This window comes from Salvelinus fontinalis, chromosome 4, assembly GCF_029448725.1.
Source record: "Salvelinus fontinalis isolate EN_2023a chromosome 4, ASM2944872v1, whole genome shotgun sequence".
Taxonomy (NCBI): domain Eukaryota; kingdom Metazoa; phylum Chordata; class Actinopteri; order Salmoniformes; family Salmonidae; genus Salvelinus; species Salvelinus fontinalis.
The window spans coordinates 16,346,806-16,371,743 of record NC_074668.1 but is presented as its reverse complement, the minus strand read 5'-3'; the positions used below and the strand labels follow the sequence as shown (position 1 = coordinate 16,371,743).

General features: G+C 40.0%; 2 protein-coding genes across 2 annotated transcripts; one reads left to right on the top strand and one right to left on the bottom strand.

The window, feature by feature from the left end:
• Nucleotides 1–3,068: 3,068 nt before the first annotated feature.
• LOC129853172 (solute carrier family 2, facilitated glucose transporter member 11-like) lies at nucleotides 3,069–10,806 on the top strand. The gene is made up of 12 exons (XM_055918920.1): nucleotides 3,069–3,312; nucleotides 3,827–3,925; nucleotides 4,643–4,803; nucleotides 5,022–5,146; nucleotides 5,304–5,433; nucleotides 5,546–5,694; nucleotides 6,268–6,455; nucleotides 7,061–7,171; nucleotides 9,194–9,295; nucleotides 9,568–9,643; nucleotides 9,913–10,040; nucleotides 10,211–10,806. The coding sequence occupies exons 1-12, from the start codon at nucleotides 3,244–3,246 to the stop codon at nucleotides 10,406–10,408; spliced, it is 1,536 nt and encodes a 511-aa protein (XP_055774895.1). The 5' UTR covers nucleotides 3,069–3,243; the 3' UTR covers nucleotides 10,409–10,806.
• A 6,811-nt stretch (nucleotides 10,807–17,617) lies between these two features.
• On the bottom strand, nucleotides 17,618–24,937 carry LOC129853170 (serine/threonine-protein kinase Chk2-like). The gene is made up of 15 exons (XM_055918918.1): nucleotides 24,852–24,937; nucleotides 24,044–24,307; nucleotides 22,829–22,953; nucleotides 22,590–22,722; nucleotides 22,293–22,383; nucleotides 22,085–22,184; nucleotides 21,943–21,996; nucleotides 21,639–21,703; nucleotides 21,364–21,463; nucleotides 20,710–20,796; nucleotides 20,330–20,493; nucleotides 19,334–19,452; nucleotides 19,102–19,187; nucleotides 18,869–18,961; nucleotides 17,618–18,611 (listed from the first exon to the last, which is right to left on the bottom strand). Exons 2-15 carry the CDS (start codon nucleotides 24,279–24,281, stop codon nucleotides 18,552–18,554), a joined length of 1,515 nt encoding a protein of 504 aa, XP_055774893.1. The 5' UTR covers nucleotides 24,282–24,307; nucleotides 24,852–24,937; the 3' UTR covers nucleotides 17,618–18,551.
• Nucleotide 24,938: the final 1 nt, after the last annotated feature.

The following is a 24,938-nucleotide window of genomic DNA, read 5'->3' as shown; positions in this document are numbered from 1 at the left end:
TTAAACCACCTCAAGCGAATATATGTAATTCACCCAAAGTTGTTTTCCAATGCTTTGTCTCCATTATTTATTGATGTGCATCAGTTCTAGAGTGTTAATATGTTTATTGGGGAAAAAAAATGGGGAAAAAATAGGTGTCTCCATAATGACAATCTAAATAGCCTACCTATAACTGGTAAAAGTTGTCACGACTTGCGCAAGTGCTGCTCTTTCTCCTCTCACCACTCACTCACTTTGTGTCACTGCTTGACAGTCAGCAGCAATAGAAATAGCCCAATTTTCTCCCAGGACATAATTTTCAAAGTAGCCCAATATTGGGAAAACCGCAAACAGGGCAACCCTGGGTATTATGACTCATACTGTGGCACTCCATGCATGCTGAAATCTACACCCAACAGCACTGCTGACATCTACACCCAACAGCACTGCTGAAATCTACACCCAAGAGCACTGCTGACATCTACACCCAACAGCACTGCTGACATCTACACCCAACAGCACTGCTGACATCTACACCCAACAGCACTGCTGACATCTACACCCAAGAGCACTGCTGACATCTACACCCAACAGCACTGCTGACATCTACACCCAAGAGCACTGCTGACATCTACACCCAAGAGCACTGCTGACATCTACACCCAAGAGCACTGCTGACATCTACACCCAAGAGCACTGCTGACATCTACACCCAACAGCACTGCTGACATCTACACCCAACAGCACTGCTGACATCTACACCCAACAGCACTGCTGACATCTACACCCAACAGCACTGCTGACATCTACACCCACCATGACATTAGAACTTTGCACTGGGTGAAATGGCATGAAAAGAGTATGTCCATACCTTACATGCTGACTAGAACGTGCATGCGCCATCACGAACATGTTGATTTTGTCCATCCACACCAGACGCGATCAGGACACGCAGGTTTAAATATAAAAAGAACTCTGAACCACCTATATTAATTTGGAGACAGACGCGATCAGGACCCGCAGGTTTAAATATAAAAAGAACTCTGAACCACCTATATTAATTTGGGGACAGACGCGATCAGGACCCGCAGGTTTAAATATAAAAAGAACTCTGAACCACCTATATTAATTTGGGGACAGCTAGCTAGCTTGCTGTTGCTAGCTAATTTGTCCTGGGATATAAACATTGGGTTGTTATTTTACCTGAAATGCACAAGGTCCTCTACTCCGACAATTAATCCACAGATAAAAAGGTAAACCTAGTTAGTTTCTAGTAACCTTTCCTCCTTCAGTCTTCTTCTTCTTTGGACATTATATGGCGGTTGGCAACCAACTTTAAGGTGCATTAAAGAGTGGGGACCTCAATTCGTCTTTCAATCACCCACGTTGGCATATGCTCCTACAAACCAATGAGGAGATGGAAGAGGCGGGACTTCCAGCGCATCACGAGTCAAAAATAGAATAAAGTTCTATTTTAGCGCCTGGCTACTCAAACGTGCGTTCACCGTGTGAGCAGTTTGGATGAAACGCGAGCGATGTGGTCAGCATGAAGAAACTAATGTCCGTTGGCATGGAATAGCGTTTTGCTGGTGCAAGGAGTCTGGATTGCCAGGCAAATGTCTGACAGTAGTACTTAAGACAGTCAGTATAGTATGAAGATAGGCAGAAACTGCTTCTTCAATAAAAATCCCCGATCACGCCTGTAGGCGATGTCATGTTGTCTAGCTAAACTCAGATACATATAATTGGGTCTAACAGTCGTCTCGCGCAGAACTGCAGATGTTGCATAGTTGTTTTTGACGAAAATCAAAACGTGTTAGTTTATCACTTTCACGTGGTTGGAGTAATAGCATGTTCAGATACATAAAAGTTTGGCTCGAAACTAGGTTGTGCCTTTAGATTTCGAGAAAATGAACAGCTAAGGAAAGAAAGTTTTGCTTATCTCATTGACTTCTCTAACCTCAAACCCCGGCCTGGTATGCTTGGAACGCTTCGCAAGCATTCCCGGAAGTCTCGCGATGTTGCACGTCTGGGTTTAGAAACTCAAGTAGAACGGTTTACAGTATTTATTTAGTAGGCTATACATCAAATAATATAAGTAATTTAATGCAAGGGTCTCTTTTGTCTACAAATTGGCTAAGAATTTAGACATTTTGACATTCCAAGTCTAATGTTTGTGTAAACATGCAAGGTTATTGTAGGATAGAATGAAAGGTATCTAGTCCCCATAGGCTCAGTATGCTAGTCAATACTGAAAAAATATGTTTCAGTTTTTTCCCATTGTGAAAATGTATTTAGAAATGGAAAGGATTGATATTATAGCAAAAACATGTAGATCCTATCTGGCAACAGTTAAATGACCATGCTGCTGACCAAGAAGAGGCTTATGAACTTTGTTGGTCACTTCACAAACAATGAGGTCTTTATGATCAAAGAGGGAAATTGCCTCACTAATGAAAATGGGTGAAATCCCATATTTCCATATTATATTCTACCTCTTATTATTGTTTTTGTACATGGTTTTAGATCAAAATAATGGATAATCAACCTCAGTGGAGAGTGCAATTTCTTAACTTGTTTCACATCAGCTTGAGGTGAATGTACTGCAAAGGCTACTGGTAGCACAGAGTAAAATAATGTTGATGTGTGCTGTCAAACGCCCTAGTGATAATTATACAGCATAAGGCTACAATGGAATCACACATTAGAACTGCTGTGTGCCCTTGGCTGTTACCAGGCCATAAAGAGCCTAGTTTTTTTTTTATCCATAAGTAGGTTGCAGTTGCTTAACTTTCATTAATGGTGCCTATTGAATGTTCTGGCTCAATTAACCAAAAATGGATAGTAATGAAGATTCTGCAGAATTAAAGAAAAGGGTAGGCATAACAGATTTTCTTTATTTATTGATATAATGACAAATAAAAAAAATAGCCTGTTTGATGACGATATCCACACAGAATGGATTATCTGTAACCGGTGTATGAGAGAGGAATGCCTTTCACACAGTCATAATCAACGGTTTCTGTGTAAAGAGTGCAGAATTAACTTAGACTGTAATTCGATGTTATGCTCAGACGATGGGACACTGATTAAAACAACTGATCAATTGTATTATAGTCAGTATATTTACTGCGCATCCAACCACATTCTCGAAAGGCATTCTGCTTAAGGATGAGTACGTTTGCACTTGTAAGATAGATAGATAGATAAATGTATTTTGCTTGACAGCAAAATCTATAGATTAAACAAAGTACAGGACTCAAAATGACTAAAACCGATACGGAATATCAACCTTTGCTTGAAGGTATCACAGAAACAAAACATAAAATTAAGGTACGTAATAATAATACAATAACAATGTGTTATTACTATATTAGTAATAATAATGACAACAGTAATAACACAGTAATGACAATTTATTATAATTACTACTACTATGATTACTATTATTATTATTATAATTACTTGTAATGACAGTTTAAAAGTGAATTATAGGTTACATAAATGTATTATAATGCATATCAACTAAGCCCACTGTTTTAAGTGTCCTTCATCTGCAAATGGGGCCTGAAATTATTATTAACTTATTTAAAGAAACCTATAGTTTACTTCATTGTCTACACTTGGCTATTGTAATTAATAACCTTAGCTAAAATATAGTTGATCTGTACTTGTGCCTCATTTGAACTTCTGAAAGCTATAAATAGTAAAATATGATAATGATTAGGCTGCTCTTGTTGAAGATATCCTTTTTCTGTTAATAATGAATGTTGAAAAGTACTACTGCACAGATTCTGTACATATTATGGAATGCTAATTCACCAATTATGTGTGTTATTGGTTTCAGTGTCCTAACACATCCCTTCTACTGGCAATTTGTGCAGCTTGCATCGGAGGAACCTTTCAATATGGTTATAATATTTCGATCATCAATTCCCCCACCAAGGTAAGACATTATTGCCCATATTTGTCTACTTAAATTGACTGTACGTAGATAGCTAAAGAGGAGAGGTTTAGTTGTTATTGAACTGATGAGATGATGAGGACATTGGATAATAATTTGTATTTTGCCCTCATTGAACCATGCCTGTGTGTTCAGAAAACAGTCACATGCAACCCTGAAGACTATATTCCATTTCAATCTTAGGTCACACTACAAGGGAATCTTGACTAATCATTTAACACTAACAAGAATACTCTTTTGAGTAATTCTTTTTTAAATTCTACCATGTAATTTCAGTAGCCTTGTGTAACTGTTGTGTAACTGTTGTGTGGTTGGTACATTTCTCACACACATTCAAGGGCACAGATGTAGGATTTTAATTTGATCTATATGTTAACAACAAAATAATACTGCATTAACAGGATTTAAACATTTAGTGCATAATGTTGCTTGATCGGTGGTTATGCCAAAACTAGGTTACATGAAAAGTACAATACTATTAATATAACTGTAGGTTTTCAATGAATTTATGTAAATCACAAAGCTCATCAGCATTTCCTGCGGTGCGGGAAGATTCTCAGCAACAAAAGAGTGATCAAATTAAGATCTTACAACTGTATAATAATACTAAAATAATGAAAATGATGATTACATTTCAGCTGTGAGCAATGCATTCTCTTTTCAAGGCAGTATTGAGTAAGTGACGCCTTCTTTGTCCAGTCTGTGCAGAATTTCATCAACCAAACCTGGCTGGAGCGCTATGAAGAGAACATCTCAGAGCAATACCTCACTCTACTGTGGTCCAGCATCGTGTCCATTTTCACAATAGGTGGATTTATTGGAGCGACTATTGGTGGAACACTGGCTATTAAATTTGGGAGGTATAGAGAAGTGTTTTGTTAATAGTGGCTACTGGCTATAATTTCTATCCAAACAAGGCACTTTCAATAAATGTTGAATTAATGGCAAATATTCTCTATACCCTGATGCAGACAGCTTGTCTGTCGAAACATTGGATATTAGGTTATTAAATAATTGCATCTGAGCTCCTAGAGTGTGCGGCTTTCCTTTAATTTTTCAAATATTCTCTGTGTCACAGAAAAGGGACACTGCTGATGAACAATGCATTTGCCTTACTGGCTGCTCTGTTGATGGGCCTGAGCTATCCCACTGGATTATTTGAACTGCTCATAATTGGACGATTTTTCATTGGAGTAAATGCGGGTAAATATGTCAGTTAGTTAGTCAAGTGAAGTGTTGACATCAGCAGTTTGCAGTCTTTATTTCTAAGATGAGTGTGTTGAAAAATATGTATTGAAGGTTCTGTCTTGCCTGTAAGTCAATGTGCCGCACTTTGTTCTAACAATCTGCTGATTTGCAGGCATTGGCATATGCGTTCAGCCACTGTATCTGGGAGAAATCGCCCCAAGGGCACTTCGTGGCGCCATGGCGATGGGGACCTCTATTTTCATCACTGGGGGCATCCTTACTGGACAGGTGATTGGGCTTAAGTAAGTTAAGATCATCCTGGACTAAAGCCTACCTCGCAGAGTACTTTGAAATAAAGACGGTGTATAATGTCTTGTCTGCGTTCCCACACTAAATGTGTCTATGATCCTGCAGTGAGCTCCTGGGTAAAGAAGAGTACTGGCCCATCCTACTCTCCACCACCTGTATCCCAGCGTTCCTGCAGCTCCTCATACTACCCTGGTTCCCAGAGAGCCCTCGCTACCTGCTGATCGACAGAGGGGATGACGTTGGATGTGGAACCGGTATGTTTCAATCACATGTAAAAATCCCTCTCACATAAGAACTGACAACTTGTCTTAAAACAACATTAATCGTGCTTTACACTATTTTGACAGAAAAAAAGTTGTTTCAGTGACAAAGTAGGAAGGAACAAAGTGTGCAAACCTATATCGTAACCTACAATCATTGATCAAAAAAGGGAGCTGAGCTGTGTCACTCTCAGTCCCTGAACATTGATTTGACATGGTGTACATGGTGGAAACTTTGGAGAGGGTGATCATTCCACCTTTATCTCAGATCAGAAGGGTCGGAACTCTGAAACATTAATTGTACAAATATTTCCCCTTGAGAGACATACCGGGTCAAGCATATGACTGCAGTACATACTATAACAGAAGGTTACACTGCTAGGCAATGTCTCTCTAGTCACACAATCCTTGATTCTTAAAGAAATATTACTGTGTATCCCACTGTGTCTGATTTGGTTGGCTGGGTGAATGAGTGGATTCCTGTTTGTTATGAGTGTGAGGGATAACAAATTAACCGTAGAGAGGAGAGGGACCATGTGAGCTGTGTCTTGTGTTCCTTGTGGACAGCGATGAAGCAACTCCACGGCACAGATAACTTTGACCGCGAGCGGGAGGACATGGAGAGGGAGAGGATCAGCGCTATGGGGATCAAACCCAAAAAGCCCTGGGAGCTGTTCATGGACCGCAGCCTCCGCTGGCAAGTCCTCACCATCATCCTGATCAATGCCGCCCAGCAGCTCAACGGCATCAATGCTGTACGTCAGCAGCAGACCAATTCACCACATGACCCTATGAGCCCTCAGGGCTGCAATGTTTCTCAGTATAAACGCAAGTCAGCTGAGATGAGAAGATGTTGGTTTAAATGTACAATATTCCATTCAGTTAGAACCCTTTTGGGTTTCATGTAGAACCCTTTCCACAGAGGGTTCTAGATGGAACCCCAAAAGGTTCTACCTAGTACCAAAATGGATTCTCCAAAGGGTTCTCCTATGGGGACAGTCAAAGAACCATTTTAGGTTCTAGCACCTTTTTTTCCCTAAGAGTGTATGTATGCCCTGTATAGTCTATAACAACTTGCATGTCCAGGAGGCTATATGAACTTAACGCGAGAGTTCTGTAAATGAAATATTGTACACAGAGGGTTCTACATGGAACCCAAAAGGATTCTACCTGGAACCAAAAAGGGTCCTAACTGGAACCGAAAAGGGTTCTCCTATGGAGACAGCCGAAGGACCCTTTTGAAAGCGTATTTTTGTCAGAGTGTAGGGTATGGTATACACTTTACAATATAGGGTATAGTATGAAGCCCCTGTGTTTTATTCGTTTTCTATAACTCTCTCTTTTTCTCTCGCTCTTGAAGATTTATTTCTATACAGATTATGTGTTTGAGGAGGCTGGAATTCCAGAGGTTAACATACCCTACGTAACTGTGGGCACAGGAGCCTGTGAATGCCTCACTGCCCTTACCTGTGTAAGTGTCAACTATTGCTCAGAGTACAGATACTTTATATCTGTAACAGTAGTCCTCCTCCTCTTCAACCGAAAAGGAGGAGTAGTGATTGAACCAAGGCGCAGCGGGTTGTGAATACATAATTTAATAAAGACACGACAAAACAATGAAGACAGAAAACGACCTATACTTGAATAAACTACAAAATAACAAAACCGAAATGAATAGACAGACCTGAACAATATGAACTTACAAATAACGCGAACGCACGAACAGGGAAAAATAGACTACACAAAAGAACGATGAACAAAACAAACCGAACAGTCCCGTATGGTGCGACAAACACTGACACAGGAGACAACCACCCACAACGAACACTGTGAAACAACCTACCTAAATATGACTCTCAATTAGAGGAACGCCAAACACCTGCCTCTAATTAAGAGCCATACCAGGCAACCCTTAAACCAACATAGAAACAGAAAACATAGAATGCCCACCCAAACTCACGTCCTGACCAACTAACACATACAACAAACTAACAGAAATAGGTCAGGAACGTGACAATATTCAAGTATTTAGAAGCATGCATGGAGTATATTGCAGAGCGTATTGTCGCGCAACCCCATGCCTCTTCTCCAGATGACTGATCACAAATTGCATCATGCCATGGTGGTATTCCCACAATATTGTTCTCATAGAACATAAGTATTCATACGCCTTGGATTTCTTCACATTTTATTGTGTTACAAAGTCGGATTCAAATGGATTTCATTGTAATTTTCTGTCAACAATCCACACAAAATACTATTTTTATTGTATTTTTTAGACTAATAGAAATGAAATAACAAAAATATGGTTGTTACATAGCTACTCAGCTCCCTGAGTCAATACATGTTAAAAACACATTTGGCAGCGATCTGGATTGTGCAACATTTCCCCATTATTCTTTTCATAATTATTCAAGCTCTGTCAAGATGTTGGAGATCATAGCTAGAAAGCAATTTTCAAGTCTTGCCATAGATTTTCAAGCAGATTTAAGTCAAAACTGTAACTTGGCTACTCAGGAACATTAACTGTCTTCTTGATAAGCTACTCCAGTGTATATTTGGCCTGTGCTTAGCAGCATCCCATTTCTTTTTATCCTGACAAACTCCCCAGTATTTGCCAAGCGTCACGTCTGGAGGAAACCAGGCACCGCTCATCACCTGGCCAATACTATCCCTACGGTGAAGCATGGTGGTGGCAGCATCATGCTGTGGGGATGTTTTTCAGCGGAAGGGACTGGGAGACTAGTCAGGATCAAGGGGAAGAGGAACAAAGCAAAGTACAGAGAGATCCTTGAAAACATGCTCCAGAGCTCTCAGGACCTTAGACTGTGGCGAAGGTTCACCTTCCGACAGGACATTGTCCCTAAGCACACAGCCAAGAAAATGCCAGAGTGGCTTTGGGACAAGTCTCTGAATATCCTTGAGTGGCCCAGCCAGAGCCCGGACTTGAACCCGATTGAATATCTCTGGAGATACCTGAAAATAGCTGTGCAGCAATGCTCTCCATCCAATCTGACAGAGTTTGAGAGGATCTGCAGAGAAGAATGGGAGAAACTCCCCAAATACAGGTGTGCCAAGCTTGTAGCATCATACCCAAGTAGACTTGAGGCTGTAATCACTGCCAAATATGGTTCAACAAAGTACTGAGTAGAGTGTCTGAATACGTATGTAAATGTGATATCAGTTTTTTAATTATTTTTATACATTTGCAAAAATGTCTGTTTTTGCTTTGTCATTATGGGGTATTGTGTGTAGATTGATGAGGGGGAAATAACAATTTAATCAATTTTAGAATAAGGCTATAACTTAACAAAATGTGGAAAAAGTGAAGGTATCGGAATACTTTCCGAATGCACTGTACTTAATGAAGATACCAGTGGTGTGATACTAGGTATGACTGGAAATGTGTTAATTAGGTTTTTCAACTAAGAAGATCATATATTTCTCCACGGCTTGTCTGCTGGTATGTCATGTGAGATGCTGTGTCTTTCAGGGCATGCTGATCGAATCTCTGGGACGAAAAGTGCTTATCATTGGAGGGTACACCCTTATGGCTTTCTGGTGTATTTGCTTCACTCTGACCCTCACCTTCCAAGTAAAGCATCTTTGATCTAACAATTCCATTTTGTGTGAATGTTTTAAATCAGAAAAAGATACATGTATTGCACTTATGCATTTTTAAATGTGACTTGCTAGTTTCTGTAACGTCAGAAATAGTATGTTTCTATACCCTTGTGTGTTACCATAAGAAAAATTATATAAAATAAATCACGTTGGTGTTGCCAACCCTGAATGTGGCTTGGGTGGCCATTTTGGGAACACTAGTTTGTTTATGATTTTATTGTTGTGTTCTTTCATTGAACACAGGGAGCAGGCCCATGGATACCTTATCTTAGTATGGGATGTGTCTTTGCTTTCATACTGAGCTTTGGCATGGGACCAGGTAACCGACAGAACTTACGTATAACTAATCTATGCCAGTATGGTGTGATCTCGCAGCAATATTATTTATAATCTGATTATAAATCCATTTAAAACTAACACTTTAGCTCAGGTTTTAGGTCAATTCAGGAAGCACACTGAAATTCAAATGATTTTCAATGCTTTTCAATTAGAACATTTTGAGTTGAAATTTGGTTTACTTTCTGAATTGACTGGAAATGAAATGGAATTGACCCCAACCCTGCTATACCTTCACTTTGTCCTTTGCAGGTGGTGTGACAAATATCTTGATCACAGAGTTATTCACACAAACCACACGGCCTGCTGCATACATGATCGGAGGGTCCGTGAACTGGCTCAGCTTCTTCTTCATTGGCATGGCGTTTCCATTTATTGTGGTAGGTTCCAACTGTTTCGTGATACTTAACATTTAAAATAAGGTGGTTACTGTTAGGTGTATTGATATCAGATTACTTTTATTTAAGTACCGTTGACTGATATGGAATTAGGATATGGTTGTTTTGAAGCTGGCTTTAGATGGATTTGGTCTGCTCTTCTACCCCCACAGACTAAGTTGCAGCAGTATTGTTTCCTGGTGTTCTTGGTTGTTTGTGTCTTGGTGGCTGTATACATATTCCTGGTAGTCCCCGAGACGAAGAACAAAACCTTCCTGGAGATCCAAACAGAGTTCCAGTCTGGAGAAAAGAGGAAGGCTTCCAAAGCTGACCACAGCCCAAGGACAACGTTGTTGTCAACCCCTCTGTGAAACAGAGCTACAGTGTTTGCTGCAGGGACTTGTCAAATGTGTACCACACTATGAATATCTCCCTGTCATTTGGATTTTTTTCAAGTTCCAGAATGTTCAGTCTTTGTCAGGGATCGTGATTTTGAAGAGTAGACATTATGATAATGGAACACAGGAAACAACATTTGGTGCTGTTAATGTTACTGTTAAGTCCTGATCCACAACATATTGGATCCATTTTTACAAATATACTAATGATTTAAGGCTCAGTAGTTTAACATACTGGTCATATGGTATTAGCTGCTCAGGATTACATTATAATAATTTTACTGGAAAATGTGTTGACATTTGATCCATATCTGTATCTGCCAACATCTGTCAATTTACCTATTGAATTAATAAAATACATTTTGAGATGACTATCCTCCAAGTCCGTATTTCCAATAAAATCTGTCCCCAACATGTCAGTCTCCTAAAAGAACACATGGAGAGAGGCTTACAAGTTTGCAGCCCACTTTATATGAGGCAGTCTATGATTTCATGGATTTAACTGGACCATACCATACTCCCACCCAAATCATCTCCAAACAAACCAGCACTCAGTTCAATGTTTTTGTGCTTACACACTTACAGCATCATATTGTAGTGTAGTCATAATGTGTTGTTAGTTTACTTACTTTTTAGTTACTCAACATTTAATTTGAGGTTGGATTACCGAGATTAAAATCAATAGAATCACAGCCATATGGCCATTCCAGGGCATGTGATAATGAGGCTGTCTAGAAACTGAACAAAGGAATCATTCATGGTCAATAGGACAAAAAATGCCATTGCAGCATTATAATATAAAACAAGTGGTAATATTAAAATATAATAAAGAAATTAGCTAATGACAAAGTGAAAAAATGTTTTTAGAAATGTTTGCAAATATCTCCTTTACATAAGTATTCACACCCCTGAGTCAATACATTGTAGAAGCACCTTTGGCAGCGATTACAGCTGTGAGTCTTTCTGGGTAAGTAGCTTTCCACATCTGGCTTGTGCAACATTTGCCCATTATTCTTTAAAAATTCTTCAAGATCTGTCAAATTGGTTGTTGATCATTGCTAGACAACAATTTGCAGGTCTTGCCATAGATTTTCAAGTAGACTTATGCCAAAACTGTCTGCCTTCTTGGTAAGCAACTTGTGTAGATTTGGCCTTGTGTTTTAGGTCAGTGGTTCCCAAACTGTGGGGCGAGGGGGAGCGCTCCAACTGGCGCACTCAGTCCGGCTTTCAACTTACTAATAGAACGTAATAACGATAGAATGCACAAGGTACAATTGCAAAATTGGTTAGTGCAAACCTACAAAATATTTTGCAAACTGTTTGAAGTTTGTGTCATGAACAGTGCTTGTGCCCATAGAAATAGACGTGGCGTACGCACAAGGGGAGCGCGGGATGTTCCCCAATGCTGGAAGGGGGGCCTGAGTGAAAAAGTTTACGGACCCCTGTTTTAGGTTATTGTCCTGCTGAAAGGTGAATTCATCTCCCAGTGTCTGGTGGAAAGCAGAATGAACCAAGTTTCCCTCTAGGATTTTGAGGTTTATTTTTTATCATAAAAAACTCTACAGTCCTTGACGATTACAAGCATACCCATAACATGATGCAACCACCACTATGATTGAAATTATGGAGAGTGGTATTCAGTAATGTCTTTTATTGGATTTGCCACAAATATAACACTTTGTATTCAGAACAAAAAGTGAATTGCTTTGCCACATTTTTTGCAGTATTACTTTAGTGCCTTGTTGCAAACAGAATGCATGTTTTGGACTATTTATATTCTGTACAGGCTTCCTTCTTTTCACTCTGTCAATTAGGTTAGTATTGTGGAGTAACTACAACGTTGTTGATCTATCCTCAGTTTCTCCTATGACAGCCATTAAGCATCCTTCACTCATGCTACCAAACATACCCTCGTAAAACTGACTATCCTACCGATCCTTAACTTCGGTGATGTAATTTACAAAATAGCCTCCAACACTCTACTCAGCAAATTGGATGTAGTCTATCACAGTGCCATCCGTTTTGTCACCAAAGCCCCATATACTACCCACCACTGTGACCTGTATGCTCTCGTTTAGCTGGCCCTCGCTACATATTCGTCGCCAAACACACTGGCTCCAGGTCATCTATAAGTCTTTGCTAGGTAAAGCCCCACCTTATCTCAGCTCACTGGTCACCATAGCAGCACACACCCGTAGCACGCACTCCAGCAGGTATATTTTACTGGTCATCTCCAAAGCCAAGTCCTCTTTGGCCGCCTTTCCTTCCAGTTCTCTGCTGCCAATGACTGAAACTAATTGCAAAAATCACTGAAGCCGGAGTCTTATATCTCCCTCACTAACTTTAAGCATCAGCTGTCAGAGCAGCTTACCGATCATTGCACCTGTACACAGCCCATCTGTAAATAGCACACCCAACTACCTCAACCCATATTGTTATTTATTTTGTTGCTCCTTTGCACCCCAGTATCTCTACTTGCACATTCATCTTCTGCACATCTATCACTCCAGTGTTTAATTGATAAATGGTCATTATTTCGCCACTATGGCCTATTTATTGCCTTACCTCCCTAATCTTACTACATTTGCACACACTGTATATAGATTTTTCTATTGTGTTATTGACTGTACGTTTGTTTATCCCATGTGTAACTCTGTGTTGTTTGTGTCGCACTGCTTTGCTTTATCTTGGCTAGGTCGCAGTTGTAAATGAGAACTTGTTCTCAACTGGCCTACCTGGTTATAAATAAATAAAATAAAAACACTGTAACTGTTTTAAAGTTCCCATTGGCCTCATTGTGAAATCCCTGAGCGGTTTCCTTCCTCTCCGGCAACTGAGTTCAGAAGGAGGACTGCATCTTTGATGTGTCAGGGTGGTTTAATACATCATCCACAGCATAATTATTAACTTGACCATGCTTAAAGATATATTCAATGTCTAATTCTTTATGAGGCTTTTGAAATGTTCCCTGGTCTTTGTAGTAGAAACTGTGCTTGAAATTCAATACTTGACTAAGGGATAGATAGATGTATGTATGGGGGACAGAGGAAGGGGTAGTCATCATGTCAACCCCTATTATTTCACACAGAGTGAGTCCATATAACTTATGTGATTTGTTAAGACAAATTTGACTTCTGGTCTAATTTAGGCTTGCCTAAATAAAAGGTGGTGAATACTTATGCAATTACTATATTTTAGTTATTTAAAAGTGCAATATGCAGAAATCGCTCTGCTATTTCCTGGTTGCTAAAATTCAAATAGTTCACCTAAGTTCAATTGTGACAAAACAAGCAATGTATAGTGTAGAGAATCATTTTACCATCTAAACCGATGCAAAATATATTTTCAATAACCAAAAAGAGAGTATCTTCAGCTGTTTGAAACTGGTGTACAAAACCGAAAGTAAAAGAAGCAAAAACTGAACTTAAAAACAGAATTCGAACTTGCAACCTTTCGGTTACAAGTCCAACACTCTAACCACTATGCATGCCAGAGGATAGACTGACTGCATCACTTCTTGTTTTTCTAAGAAACGTTAATGTGTTGAAAATTCCAAATCATAGTCAACTTACACACAACACTGATTTACCCCATCAGACATGCCACCAGGGGTTTTTCACAGTCCCCAAATCAAGAACAAATTCAAGAAGACATACCGCCATGATTGCATAGAACTCCCTTCCGTCTCAGATTGCTCAAGTGAACAGAAAACCTGATAAAAAAAAACAGATAAAGCAACTCCTCATGGCACAACGCATCTTCCCTACTTGACCTAGATATTTTGTGTATGTACTGATATGTAGGCTGTGTGAGATGTTTTAAATTGATCAAATCACATTTTTTAGTGTTCACACATGGTTAGCAGATATTATTGCGAGTGTAGCGAAATGCTTGTAGATAATTCTATCCTTGAGGTGTTGTCTATTAACTAATGTTCTGTATAAAGTAATATTTCATGTTTTGAGTGTACCTCAAGAAGAGTAAGCTAATGGTATCATAATAAAATACCAAACTGATGGTTTGTAACTTCCATAATGTTGTTTTTATAGCCATATGATCTACTTTGAAAACTGAGCATAACCTGCAAAGATTTACTTAGAAATGAGATGTAAAGCGTTCTAACAAAGATTTTATAGCTAATTGTTCTGTCGTTCTACTAACATGTACTTCTTTTATAAAATCTAAAAGGATCATGGGCAATCTGCTGCCAGTGTTGCCAACTTAGTGACTTTGTCGCTATATTTAGCGAGTATTCAGACCACTCTAGCGACACATTTTCAAAAAAGCAGCTAGCAACAAATCTAGACTTTTCTGGTGTTATTGGAGACTGACGTGAAAGCACGTATCGTTCTAACTCTTCTCAACGAGCAGCAGGTGCTGCGTGGGCCCCACCCCAGTCCCAAAGCACTCATAGGCGGCCCAGTCCTCATGCAGCAGTCCCTCCCAGCTGCAGTCAGAGCAAGAGATGTTCACCCCTCCCGTCCAGACTGCAAATGAATCGCGCATGCGGGAAGCTGCCGCTGGCTGATCCAGCCCTGGTTTACATTAAAAAAAACAATTAACCTGAATTAGGGCCAGACTAACTACCATAATTTTCTCACATTGACAGTTTTTTCTATTGTCTCTTTTTGGTCCATTTAGATTGTTAATGTGGATTGTATACCAAAAAGAATAAAAATGGCAAAAAAAAAAAATCATGTTTTACTGTGACTTGTTGTAGGCTCCTAAGTGAGGAGCCTTACAAGGTTAAAAACCAAACCAAATCAAGAAAACTAAAATAAAAAACAAAATAAAACAAAAAACGAGGTAACTCCGCCAGAGTCTCTCTTTAGGTCACTTTTGCCGGTCCCAAGCCCGGAAAAGGGAGGAGAGTTGGAATTGTGACATTATTTTTTCTATTATTATTATTATTTTATTTTTTACATACGATAGAAATAAGCTGAAACATTTTTATGTAATTAATTTCATTATTCTTTTGGCCAAATTTCATATACACAAATGTAAATTTACAAACAAAAAAACACATTTTCTTACCCTACAAAAAGAATTTGAACTGTATTTTAAGACAATTAAATTCTCTAACAAAAAAGCTGTTAGAATTATAAGTGTATGTATGTCCCAAGGTCCTTGTGCAATTGTAATGTGATATTGTACCCCCTAGCTCGATTGTCCATTGTATATCATCTATATATACTTGTTTTCCCTCATGTACTTTCTGTATTGATTTGTTGTTAATAAAAATAAATTAAAGGACAGCCAATAGCTACTTTCCTTACTGAGGAGTTGGCAACACTGTCTGCTGCTAGTCCATCCATTGATTACGACTCGCACGCACTGAGTATATGCCTGCACGCCTTTGTTTTGACTCACTTGGTGGCAGTGCTTGTTGGTGGCTGAGTAATTTACAGTACCTAGTTAAGAATACAAATACGTTTATAATGCCTGGTAGAAAGAGTTTGTTTTGATATTTTAACCTGCGTGTCGCGATCGCGTTTGGTGTGGAGGAGCAAAATACATTTATGCACGATAGCGCAAGTGCGCAGCCGGTTTGGGTTCCGTGTTAAGGCACTGCATCTCAATTGCTAGAGGCGTCACTAGATCCTGGTTCGATTCCAGGCTGTATCACAATCGGTCGTGAATGGAAGTCCGGTGCACAATTTGCCCAGCGTCGTTATGGGTTGGCCGTCATCATGGGGCGGTAGGTAGGCTAGTGGTTAGAGCGTTGGTCTAGTAATCGTAAGGTTGCAAGATCAAATCCCCGAGCTGACAAGGTAGAAATCTGTCGTTCTGCCCCTGAACAAGGCAGTTTTTCAGCAGAAATGTTCCTAGGCCGTCATTGAAAATAAGAATTTGTTCTTAACTGACGTGCCTAGTTAAAAATAAATGCACTTGTCTCAACTTTTTATATAGGGGAGAATAGGACTCCACAGTATACAAAACTAAATCCCATGCAGATGGTCGACAATGACTTTGTTCTGACTGAGATATGATTCTTGATTCACGGTCATATCCTACTAGTTGAAGGGTTTAAAAATTGAAAATAAAAGGACATTTCCCCTCCCTCAGCTTGTTATAGTGATGCCATATTAAAATACCTGCCCACCAAATACAATGTCCCAAGTAAACGGTATCCTCGCCACCTGGAGAGGGGGGCGAGAGTGGATGAGTACACAGCCCGGCACCATACCAACACACCACCACATGCAACCAAGGTCTTTATCATGGAGGTAAGGCTCGCTCATGGAACACACTATGCTTTATGGCAGGTAAAATGTAGCCTAGTCCCACTGCCACCATCTCTTTGCAGCCTAGATATTACACATAATTGCAATACAAAGACTTTTGTAGGCAATGTTATAGCTGATGTTCTGTGTCTGTTGTTGCTGGCACACAATGCTGCTTTGTGGTGTAAGTTTTACTGCGCCGTATGACAGGGCAGCCCACAGACCCACTGAAGGTGGAGAGGGCTTTAGCAGACCTGGGTGACACTCTGGAGAAGCTGGAGAACATGTTCCTCAAGAGGCAGCCCTTCCTCTATGGAGATGACATCAGCCTGGCTGACCTTGTGTGAACTCATGTAGGTGAGGAGCAGTGGACCAACTTCTCCAGCAGAGTTCAATCACTGGGTGAAGCATACATTTCTGCTGAAAATATGGTCCTACAACGCAGTCGAGGAACATTGTCTGTTTAACCACATACTATAGAATATTTAGATTTATGGATTGTCTGATTGCTACCCATTTACAGAATCACGTGAGTCAGCCTAAATAAATTGACTGCTTGCTCTCAGCCCCTAGGTGGTGTTAGAGACATACTGAAGGATGGCCCGAGCTGGAAGAGTCGGGTCCAGGGGGGGACTCTTTTGACGAGGCACACACAGTGCTGCACCGTCTCTGGGACAGGTCCAATGCCAATCTATGAGATAATCGGAATATAGTTTGATATAAAAGCTTGCACAATGATTAACAGCAACACTACTCACAGATTAATGCACTGATTATGCTTGTGCTGTCCTTGTTGACCTAGACATTGATGTTCTGTTTAAAGGCTCTTTGGGTGAGTGATCAGAGTGCCTTACATGAGCCACTGTATGATAAAATGCAAAATATGTAGCTAAATGGTTCAGGTTAATGAACAAGAACCTTGACCTGGGGTGAAAATGTTCAATAGAGTAAGATTTTTTTATGATATACAAATCAAGAATTATGGGATGCACAACAATAAAAACCCAGTGGAAAATAACATTTTTGTACAAAAACAATTATTTACAAAACAGGAGGCAATTTCCAGTAGACATAGCTCCACATTGTTGCGCTGATCTATGAATGCTTCCATACAGCCATTACACATTAGCTAGTATAAAGCATAGCAGGCCAATTTAACTAACCTGTTCTTGGTGATACTTTCTTTGTTCTTGATATGGGAGAAAAGTACATCTTATAAATGTCCAGTTGCAGGTGGTTCTCCCCTAAAAAAAATGAATATTCAAACAGATATTAAATCCACGTTTTGTATCGAGTGAGAAATGCAAATGCCTCTTGCATGTCTGCCGTTATTTGTTTTGGTCGCACTGTGTGACGCTCCGTCACCTACATGTGGCCGTATCACATAGAAACATCTAGTTCCTGCAAAGCTCTTGGGGAAACGCAAGATGCAGCTAAAATGGCGAGGGAACTCCTCACTCGGTGCAAACGTGGATTTAATATATTTTTGGAGAACCACCTGCAACTGGACATCGAGAAGAAACTTTTGTCATTCTCAATTCTGGAGAAAAGTATCGCCAAGAACAGGTTAGTTGAAAATTGGCCTGCTATGCTTTACACTAGCTAATGTATAACTGCTGTATGGAAGCTTTCACATACCACCACTGTAACAATGTGGAGCTAGCTCCGCATGTGCCCACGAGTTGGAACTCAACATGCATTAATCAAGTAAATTCCAGTTGATTGCACTATCCTGAACAGGGACATTGTGGGAATGATTACAGTGATGCGTGATGAAATGCAATATACTGATTTCAAGTAGGCCTAATTGCCAGAAGAAAAATATCAGGGGAGTCTCCAATGGGGAGACGAGGGTGGAATGTGGCTCATGTTGCCTCTGTGGATGGGCCTGGTCACCTCTTTGTTGGCTGCTGCTCTTCCTTATCTTCTCTTGACCTCTTTCCGGTTGAGGCCTAAAGTAACAAGAGACATACTTCAATTTTGTGAGCAACACCATACTCTGGACAATATTGACATATGGCAAACCCTCTCCTGCGGGGACCATCAGATAGTTCACATTTTTGTTCTTGCCCTGCACTTAAGTACCTAATTCAACTAAACACCAAGAACTTGCTTAGTTAAAGCAGGCTACAACAAAAATGTGGACTGTCTAGTGGTACCCCAGGAGAGGGGTGGGAAACTACTGTAGTAGAATGACATTGTTTCTCACTACTGTGGCATCTCCAGAGTCTGCTGTGGCATCGGCATCTCTGGAGTCCTTGGGGTACATGATGCCTTCAGCGATCTCCTTCATTGCCTCATCCTGAGATGGAGATTGATGGGATCAGAGATTACTCGCCATTGCCACTTACAACACTGCCTAGCCCAAAATACCCATTATGCAGTAAAAGTACCCGCATTGATGGCACTGGGGCCAGGCAATGAGACAGCAATAAACCTTACCATCAGCCAGGGATGCTGTAAAGCCTCCTCAATGGTGAGGCGGGCATTGGGGTCCACTCGAAGCAGTTTCTTCACAACATCTTTGGCTAGACATGATTGGATAAGTAAAAGAAGTTTCAGACAACATTGAATTATCAATATGACTGTAGTAAAGTAGCAAAAGTTGTTTACAAACATGCATGCAGCACATTTTTAGGTCATTTTCATGAGGATTTTCATGAGGGTCCCTTACCATCATCGGAGATGCCATTCCATTTTGATGGAATAAATGTATATATTCCCTGGGTGATCTGATCACTGACTGACAAACCAATTCGTGCATTAGGGTAGAATGGGGGATAGCCTGCCAAACTGTGAGGGGGAGAGAAGTAAACTTCACATATAAAAGTATTAACACTTATAAGTGAATCTGTGAACAGGAAAACTGTGTGCTGTTGAAAAGTAATCTTGGCCCAAGTTATTTGCAAATTGATTGAAATAGTTGCATTACAATGCCCTTAGTACACTGATAAGCCCGGAAACATTTAAAGTTGCAACAAAAGTATTGGGACAAGGACACTTTTTTGGTCCAATATTCCTAGCATGCAATGATTACATCAAGCTTGTGACTCTACAAACCTGTTGGATGCAGTTGCTGTTTGTTTTGGTTGCGATTCTGATTTTTATTGCCTAATAGAAATGAATAGTAAATGAGTCACTATTGTAAATAAGAATAGAATGTTTCTAAACACTACTACATGAATGTGGATACTACCATGATTAGGGATATACCCAACTTTCCATAATCATAGTAGCATCCACATTAATGTAGTAGTGTTTAGAAACATTATTTTCTTATTTAAAATAAAAGTGATTCCAAAATGACACTACATTATTTACCATTAATTTCTATTGGGCACAAAATAATCTGAAACACAACCAAAACAAACAGCAAATGCATCCAACAAGTTTGTAGAGTCACAAGCTTGATGTAATCATTGCGTGCTAGGAATATTGGACCAAATACTAAACTTTTGACTATTTTAATATACATAAGTGAGTTTGTCCCAATACCATTGTCCCCTCAAATGGGAGGACTGTGTACATAAAGTGCTGTACTTTCTAAACGGTTCACCCGATATGGATGAAAATACCCTCAAATTAAAGCTGACAGTCCTGTATATCTACTACAGTCAGAGCAAGCAGCACTTATGTCTGTGATCCTGGCATGAGGAACATGGATCCCTACCACACAAACAGGACGACCCCTAAACTCCAGGCGTCTACAGCCCTGCTGTAGCCCACAGTGACTGCGTCTGTAAACACCTCTGGTGCCAGGTATGTGGGTGTTCCACAAAGGGTCCTCATCAGGGCAGACTCCTCCAGTATCTTGGACTGATTAAAGTCTGTGATCTGTCACAGAGAGAGAGGCTTGTAACTCTTCACTTCAGTGAGGCTATTCAACCAAGCTTTTAGTTTTTTTCCCTTCTCCAGATCTAGTGTGTCTAGAGGTCCACTTCAGGAGGGCAATGAATAAGTGGATAACTTTATCTACCCTCACATACTCTTGATCTACCATGATCATTCACTGTGGCAGAAAGACCCACATTGGGATTTGAGAAACCTTACCTTGATGACGCAAACATCATCGTGAGACGAAAGCAGCACATTTTCAGGTTTGAGGTCTCTGTGGATGATGCCATTGTTGTGAAGGTACTAGTGGAAGGAATGCGAGATGAACCAGTATAAGGAAGCAGTCTAATATCTACTCAAGTGACAGTATCTCCAGTATAAAACAAGATGTGTAAAGGTATGGCGTATTTTGACATTTCAACATCACACCGGAATGTATTTAATAAATCCTACCATGAATTTGCCTGGCTACCCAGACTCATTGCTCCGGCCAAATGCCACACCCACAAGTATTTGTTTCTTCTCAATGAGTCTGGATTTGAATCCCTCCCCGACCCTTCTAGAACACGAACACATTCAGACCATCTGACTGGTCCTAGAAATCCAGAGCCAGAACAAGTGGGTAGTGAAGTTTGAAAATGTGTCATTGGCTTTGATACTCTGGTTAGAGACGATCCAATTGCTGATTACTTTATTTTGTACAACACCCATCGTCACCACAAACGACTTCAATGATGGCAGATTCAGACTGAAGTATGTAGAAATTGATAAAGCAGCGGAAGCATTCAGTGCGAGTCGTCAGGCAAACCATAAATACCACTATTCTAACAATTCTGAAGGAAAAATTGAGAAATACATCAATCCACCCACCTCTACCGCTTTCAACATCTGGTAAAAATATAGCTTGGCAATCGGCTCCTTGATCTGTTGCTTGCTTTTGACCCTGTCGTAGAGTTCTCCACCCTCCATGCTGAAACACACACATACTATCAGTTGAAACAGAAAACAAAAGGGGAAGGGAAATACTATGCTTGTGACAATTATACTTCTTCAGAGGGCTACAGAAATTATTACACACAACGAAAATTATAATGGTTTCTCATTGATAAAAAAAAGTGTCTGCTTGAATGATAAACTAAACTCACAGCTCTAAAACAATGTAGTAGGAGTCATCTGTTTGGAAGAAGTCTTTTGTTTTGATCAGACATGGCTGGAAAAGACAGGAGGCAAAAGTTACACACAGAAAATTAGCAGGCAAATACTAGAGGTGGTGGTAGAAAAGTGTGATGTCTGTGGCTTTGTCCAGTAGAAAACATACGTTGAAAATGACTACTTCTATGGCATTTGATTACCCCAGGTAAGGAAACATTGTTGGACATGAGGAACCATTGCTTTACTAGGCTCCTTGGCAGTTATTAGATCATAATAAGTTCTAGATATAATGCTTACATGGTCAATCTTTTGAAGGATCTGGATCTCTCGTTCTGCACTTCGTGTGGCAGTCTATAATTGAACAAAGATGAGTGTTACATTTATTGCATTAGTTAGTATTCATAAACTAGAAGAGGAGGAAAATGGTGATAAGACTTACGCCAACAGATGCCGGGAAATCTTTCTTGTTGATAGTCTTCAAGGCCACCTTTTTGCAAGTGGCCCTCTCAAAAGCCAGCTTCACTTCCCCGCACACACCACTGGTATAACAAATCATATTAGAATGTTATTCTGTAATTCAAAACAAAACCACGAGTAACAAGATTTAGTAAAATACACAAGTTAAAATGAATAAAATGCTCACTTACACTCCAATCTTTTTGGTGATCATGTATTTCTCGCTTAACTCTTTGGGTAGGTTGGACTGCTCATCCGCCATGAGATCAATGAACACAAACACTATTGAAGGGAGAAAATCAGTTGAATTGATTATTAATGCAAAGACTAAGGCCGACATCACCATTAAGGGAATGATGCAGCATACTTAATGTTTAGAGGTACATGGAATATAGTGTCATGATGGATAGGGCTTCCTTGCTGCTATTTAAGTATCAGTGACCTAAACAGAAATGTATTGAAATAAACCTCTGGGGAACAAAAGGTACCTTTGTGGCGTTCTTCAGCAAGGGACAACACTGCATTGTTCGCTAGTGGCAAAAATTTTCCTTTTCCAATAACTTTACCGTCAACAAACGTGCCATTGTTACTGTTGTCAAAGACATAGACAATGTTCTTCTCCTGCAAGGTAAAGATCTGACCGTCATTACGGAGCACACTGATTTACAAAACAATGGTCTTCCTTAAATAAAATACATAGATAGTGGTGAAAAATAAATCGACCTACTCGGAATATCCTAAAATGTTTATTGCTGTATGCAGCAAATCTGGATGATTTCCTCAGTATGGGGACATCAAAGGAATAGTTGCATTTAGTGTGCCTGCCAAACCAAGCGTCGTCCTCAACACAGTCTGAGGAAAAAAGTCAAACTAACACCATCACTTCAATAGAGGCTAAGAGAAGAGAATACACAGATGCTAGTGCTAGTTGAAAAATACAAAAAAAATCTCGCTCAGTTGCCATATGGGCCACCTTCAGCAGGACACATTATTGCGCAAAGTTTAAATGAACAGAAATGCTACTGATCTGAAAGACCACTTGAAGAACATTGTGATTACTGATTATGGTGGCTCAGAGGACGATGTTGTAGTGTGCTGCTGCAGTAGTTTTATGATTTGAAATGGTCACACACTTATTAATCAGGGCCGATTTCCCGATAGCAATAGAACTTAGTTTTACGGGTGTTTTAACAATACATCTTTCCTACAATGGCCGAAAATGTAACATGTGTTTCCCAAAACACCACACAGAGAAAACAACGCACTAAGTAACCGTTTTCTCAGTAGGTGGTAATATCGCCTAGAAAGATATTACCACCTACTGCTGCAAATACTGAAGTGGCTTACTCTAATACTTACCGAATAAAAATGCACAAAATCCCTGATTTGGGACATCATTGTGCACATGTTAGGCTACACATCATGAATTATATTGAGAAATTACAGATGGTAGGTAGCCTACAAGTAGCAAAATAGAACTCAATTGAACATGAAAATGCATTTTAATATAATTCAAATGGACCTATAGCCTACTGTTTATATTTTTATTCTGTTTAGCAGAGATCTTGTGTATAAAGTGATGCGTGAGGGCAAAAAAAAAGCATTAACGACACACTTAGCTGTTCTACAAGTGGTCTGAGGCAGGCGTTAGATTACAAGCGCTTTCAAGTGCAACATTAATAATGTTTTGGGAAACAACTCAGAGATTTAATGATGCCCCTACGAAGGTTCTAACAGTGAACTTAGCCTTAAGATGCTTTTGAGAAACTGGGCCCTGGCTCAAACAGACCTCAAAAGAATGTTCCCGCACTATTGTGGAAAACTTGTTCAGTACAAACTGCAGTAAAACGTTTAAATCAACTAAACTCCCCCAGTACTCACTGCCTAAAGGCATCCTAACCACCCAGGTAACAGGTGCACGTCATGTGGTTGTTGAACTCACTGTGGGCTCTGAAGCCTCTCTGCATAGGCAGCAGGAGGCCCCAGGGCTGTGGCTCAGGCTCCTCTGGTATGGAGCCCAGGTCCCTAACAGGGATGGTGTCCACTGAACTGACTGTGCCAGACCCAGAAGATGACTGGCTGGCAGAGCCTGGAGCAGAGGAGGAGCTGGAGCCACTCTGGGACTGGGTCTGAGGCTGCGACTGGGTCTGGCTGCAAGCGTCTGGCTTCTCTTGGGACATGGTCAATATTTCTCCTCTGCCGGAGTCTATTAAAGTAAATAATAAACACACCACTCAGGTGATCGTCACATTTTTCTATTTTCCAAACAATGTGCCCCACATCCGTAAACTTAGCAAAGTCCTTATATGTGAGAATACAAGGCATACATAGGGCGCCGTGCAGTATGAATATGAAAGCATGACAATGATATGAACGAATGATTATGAATTCACAGTGTGCAGTGTCTGAAAAATTCATGATCTTGGCAACTCCATAAATTAAGTGGAATTCATTCACCATGCTCCATCTCTATACAAATACGTTTCTTGTTTATAGCTTCTTGCTAACAGTGCATAGTATTATCTGGTAACCAGCCCTCGAGCTATCCTCACCAAACATGGATAGCTAGCGCAAAACCAAATTAGTTTCACAGGTGTGCCAATTTCCGTAACTAGCACGTCTGCAAAATTAAGTGGTTGTTTGGTAGCCGAATAAATGTGACGGCTCGCTAGCTATAGTGTACCAAACGGAACAATATTTTAAACATGATATTGATAAGAATGGCCATTTAAATACACTTTTCCACTTACCGGGATTTCGAATTAATCGCGGCACGTGTAGATTTGCCGGAGAAATTGGATCTCTAGAGACTCATGGGAAATGTTGTTTGTTTTTCA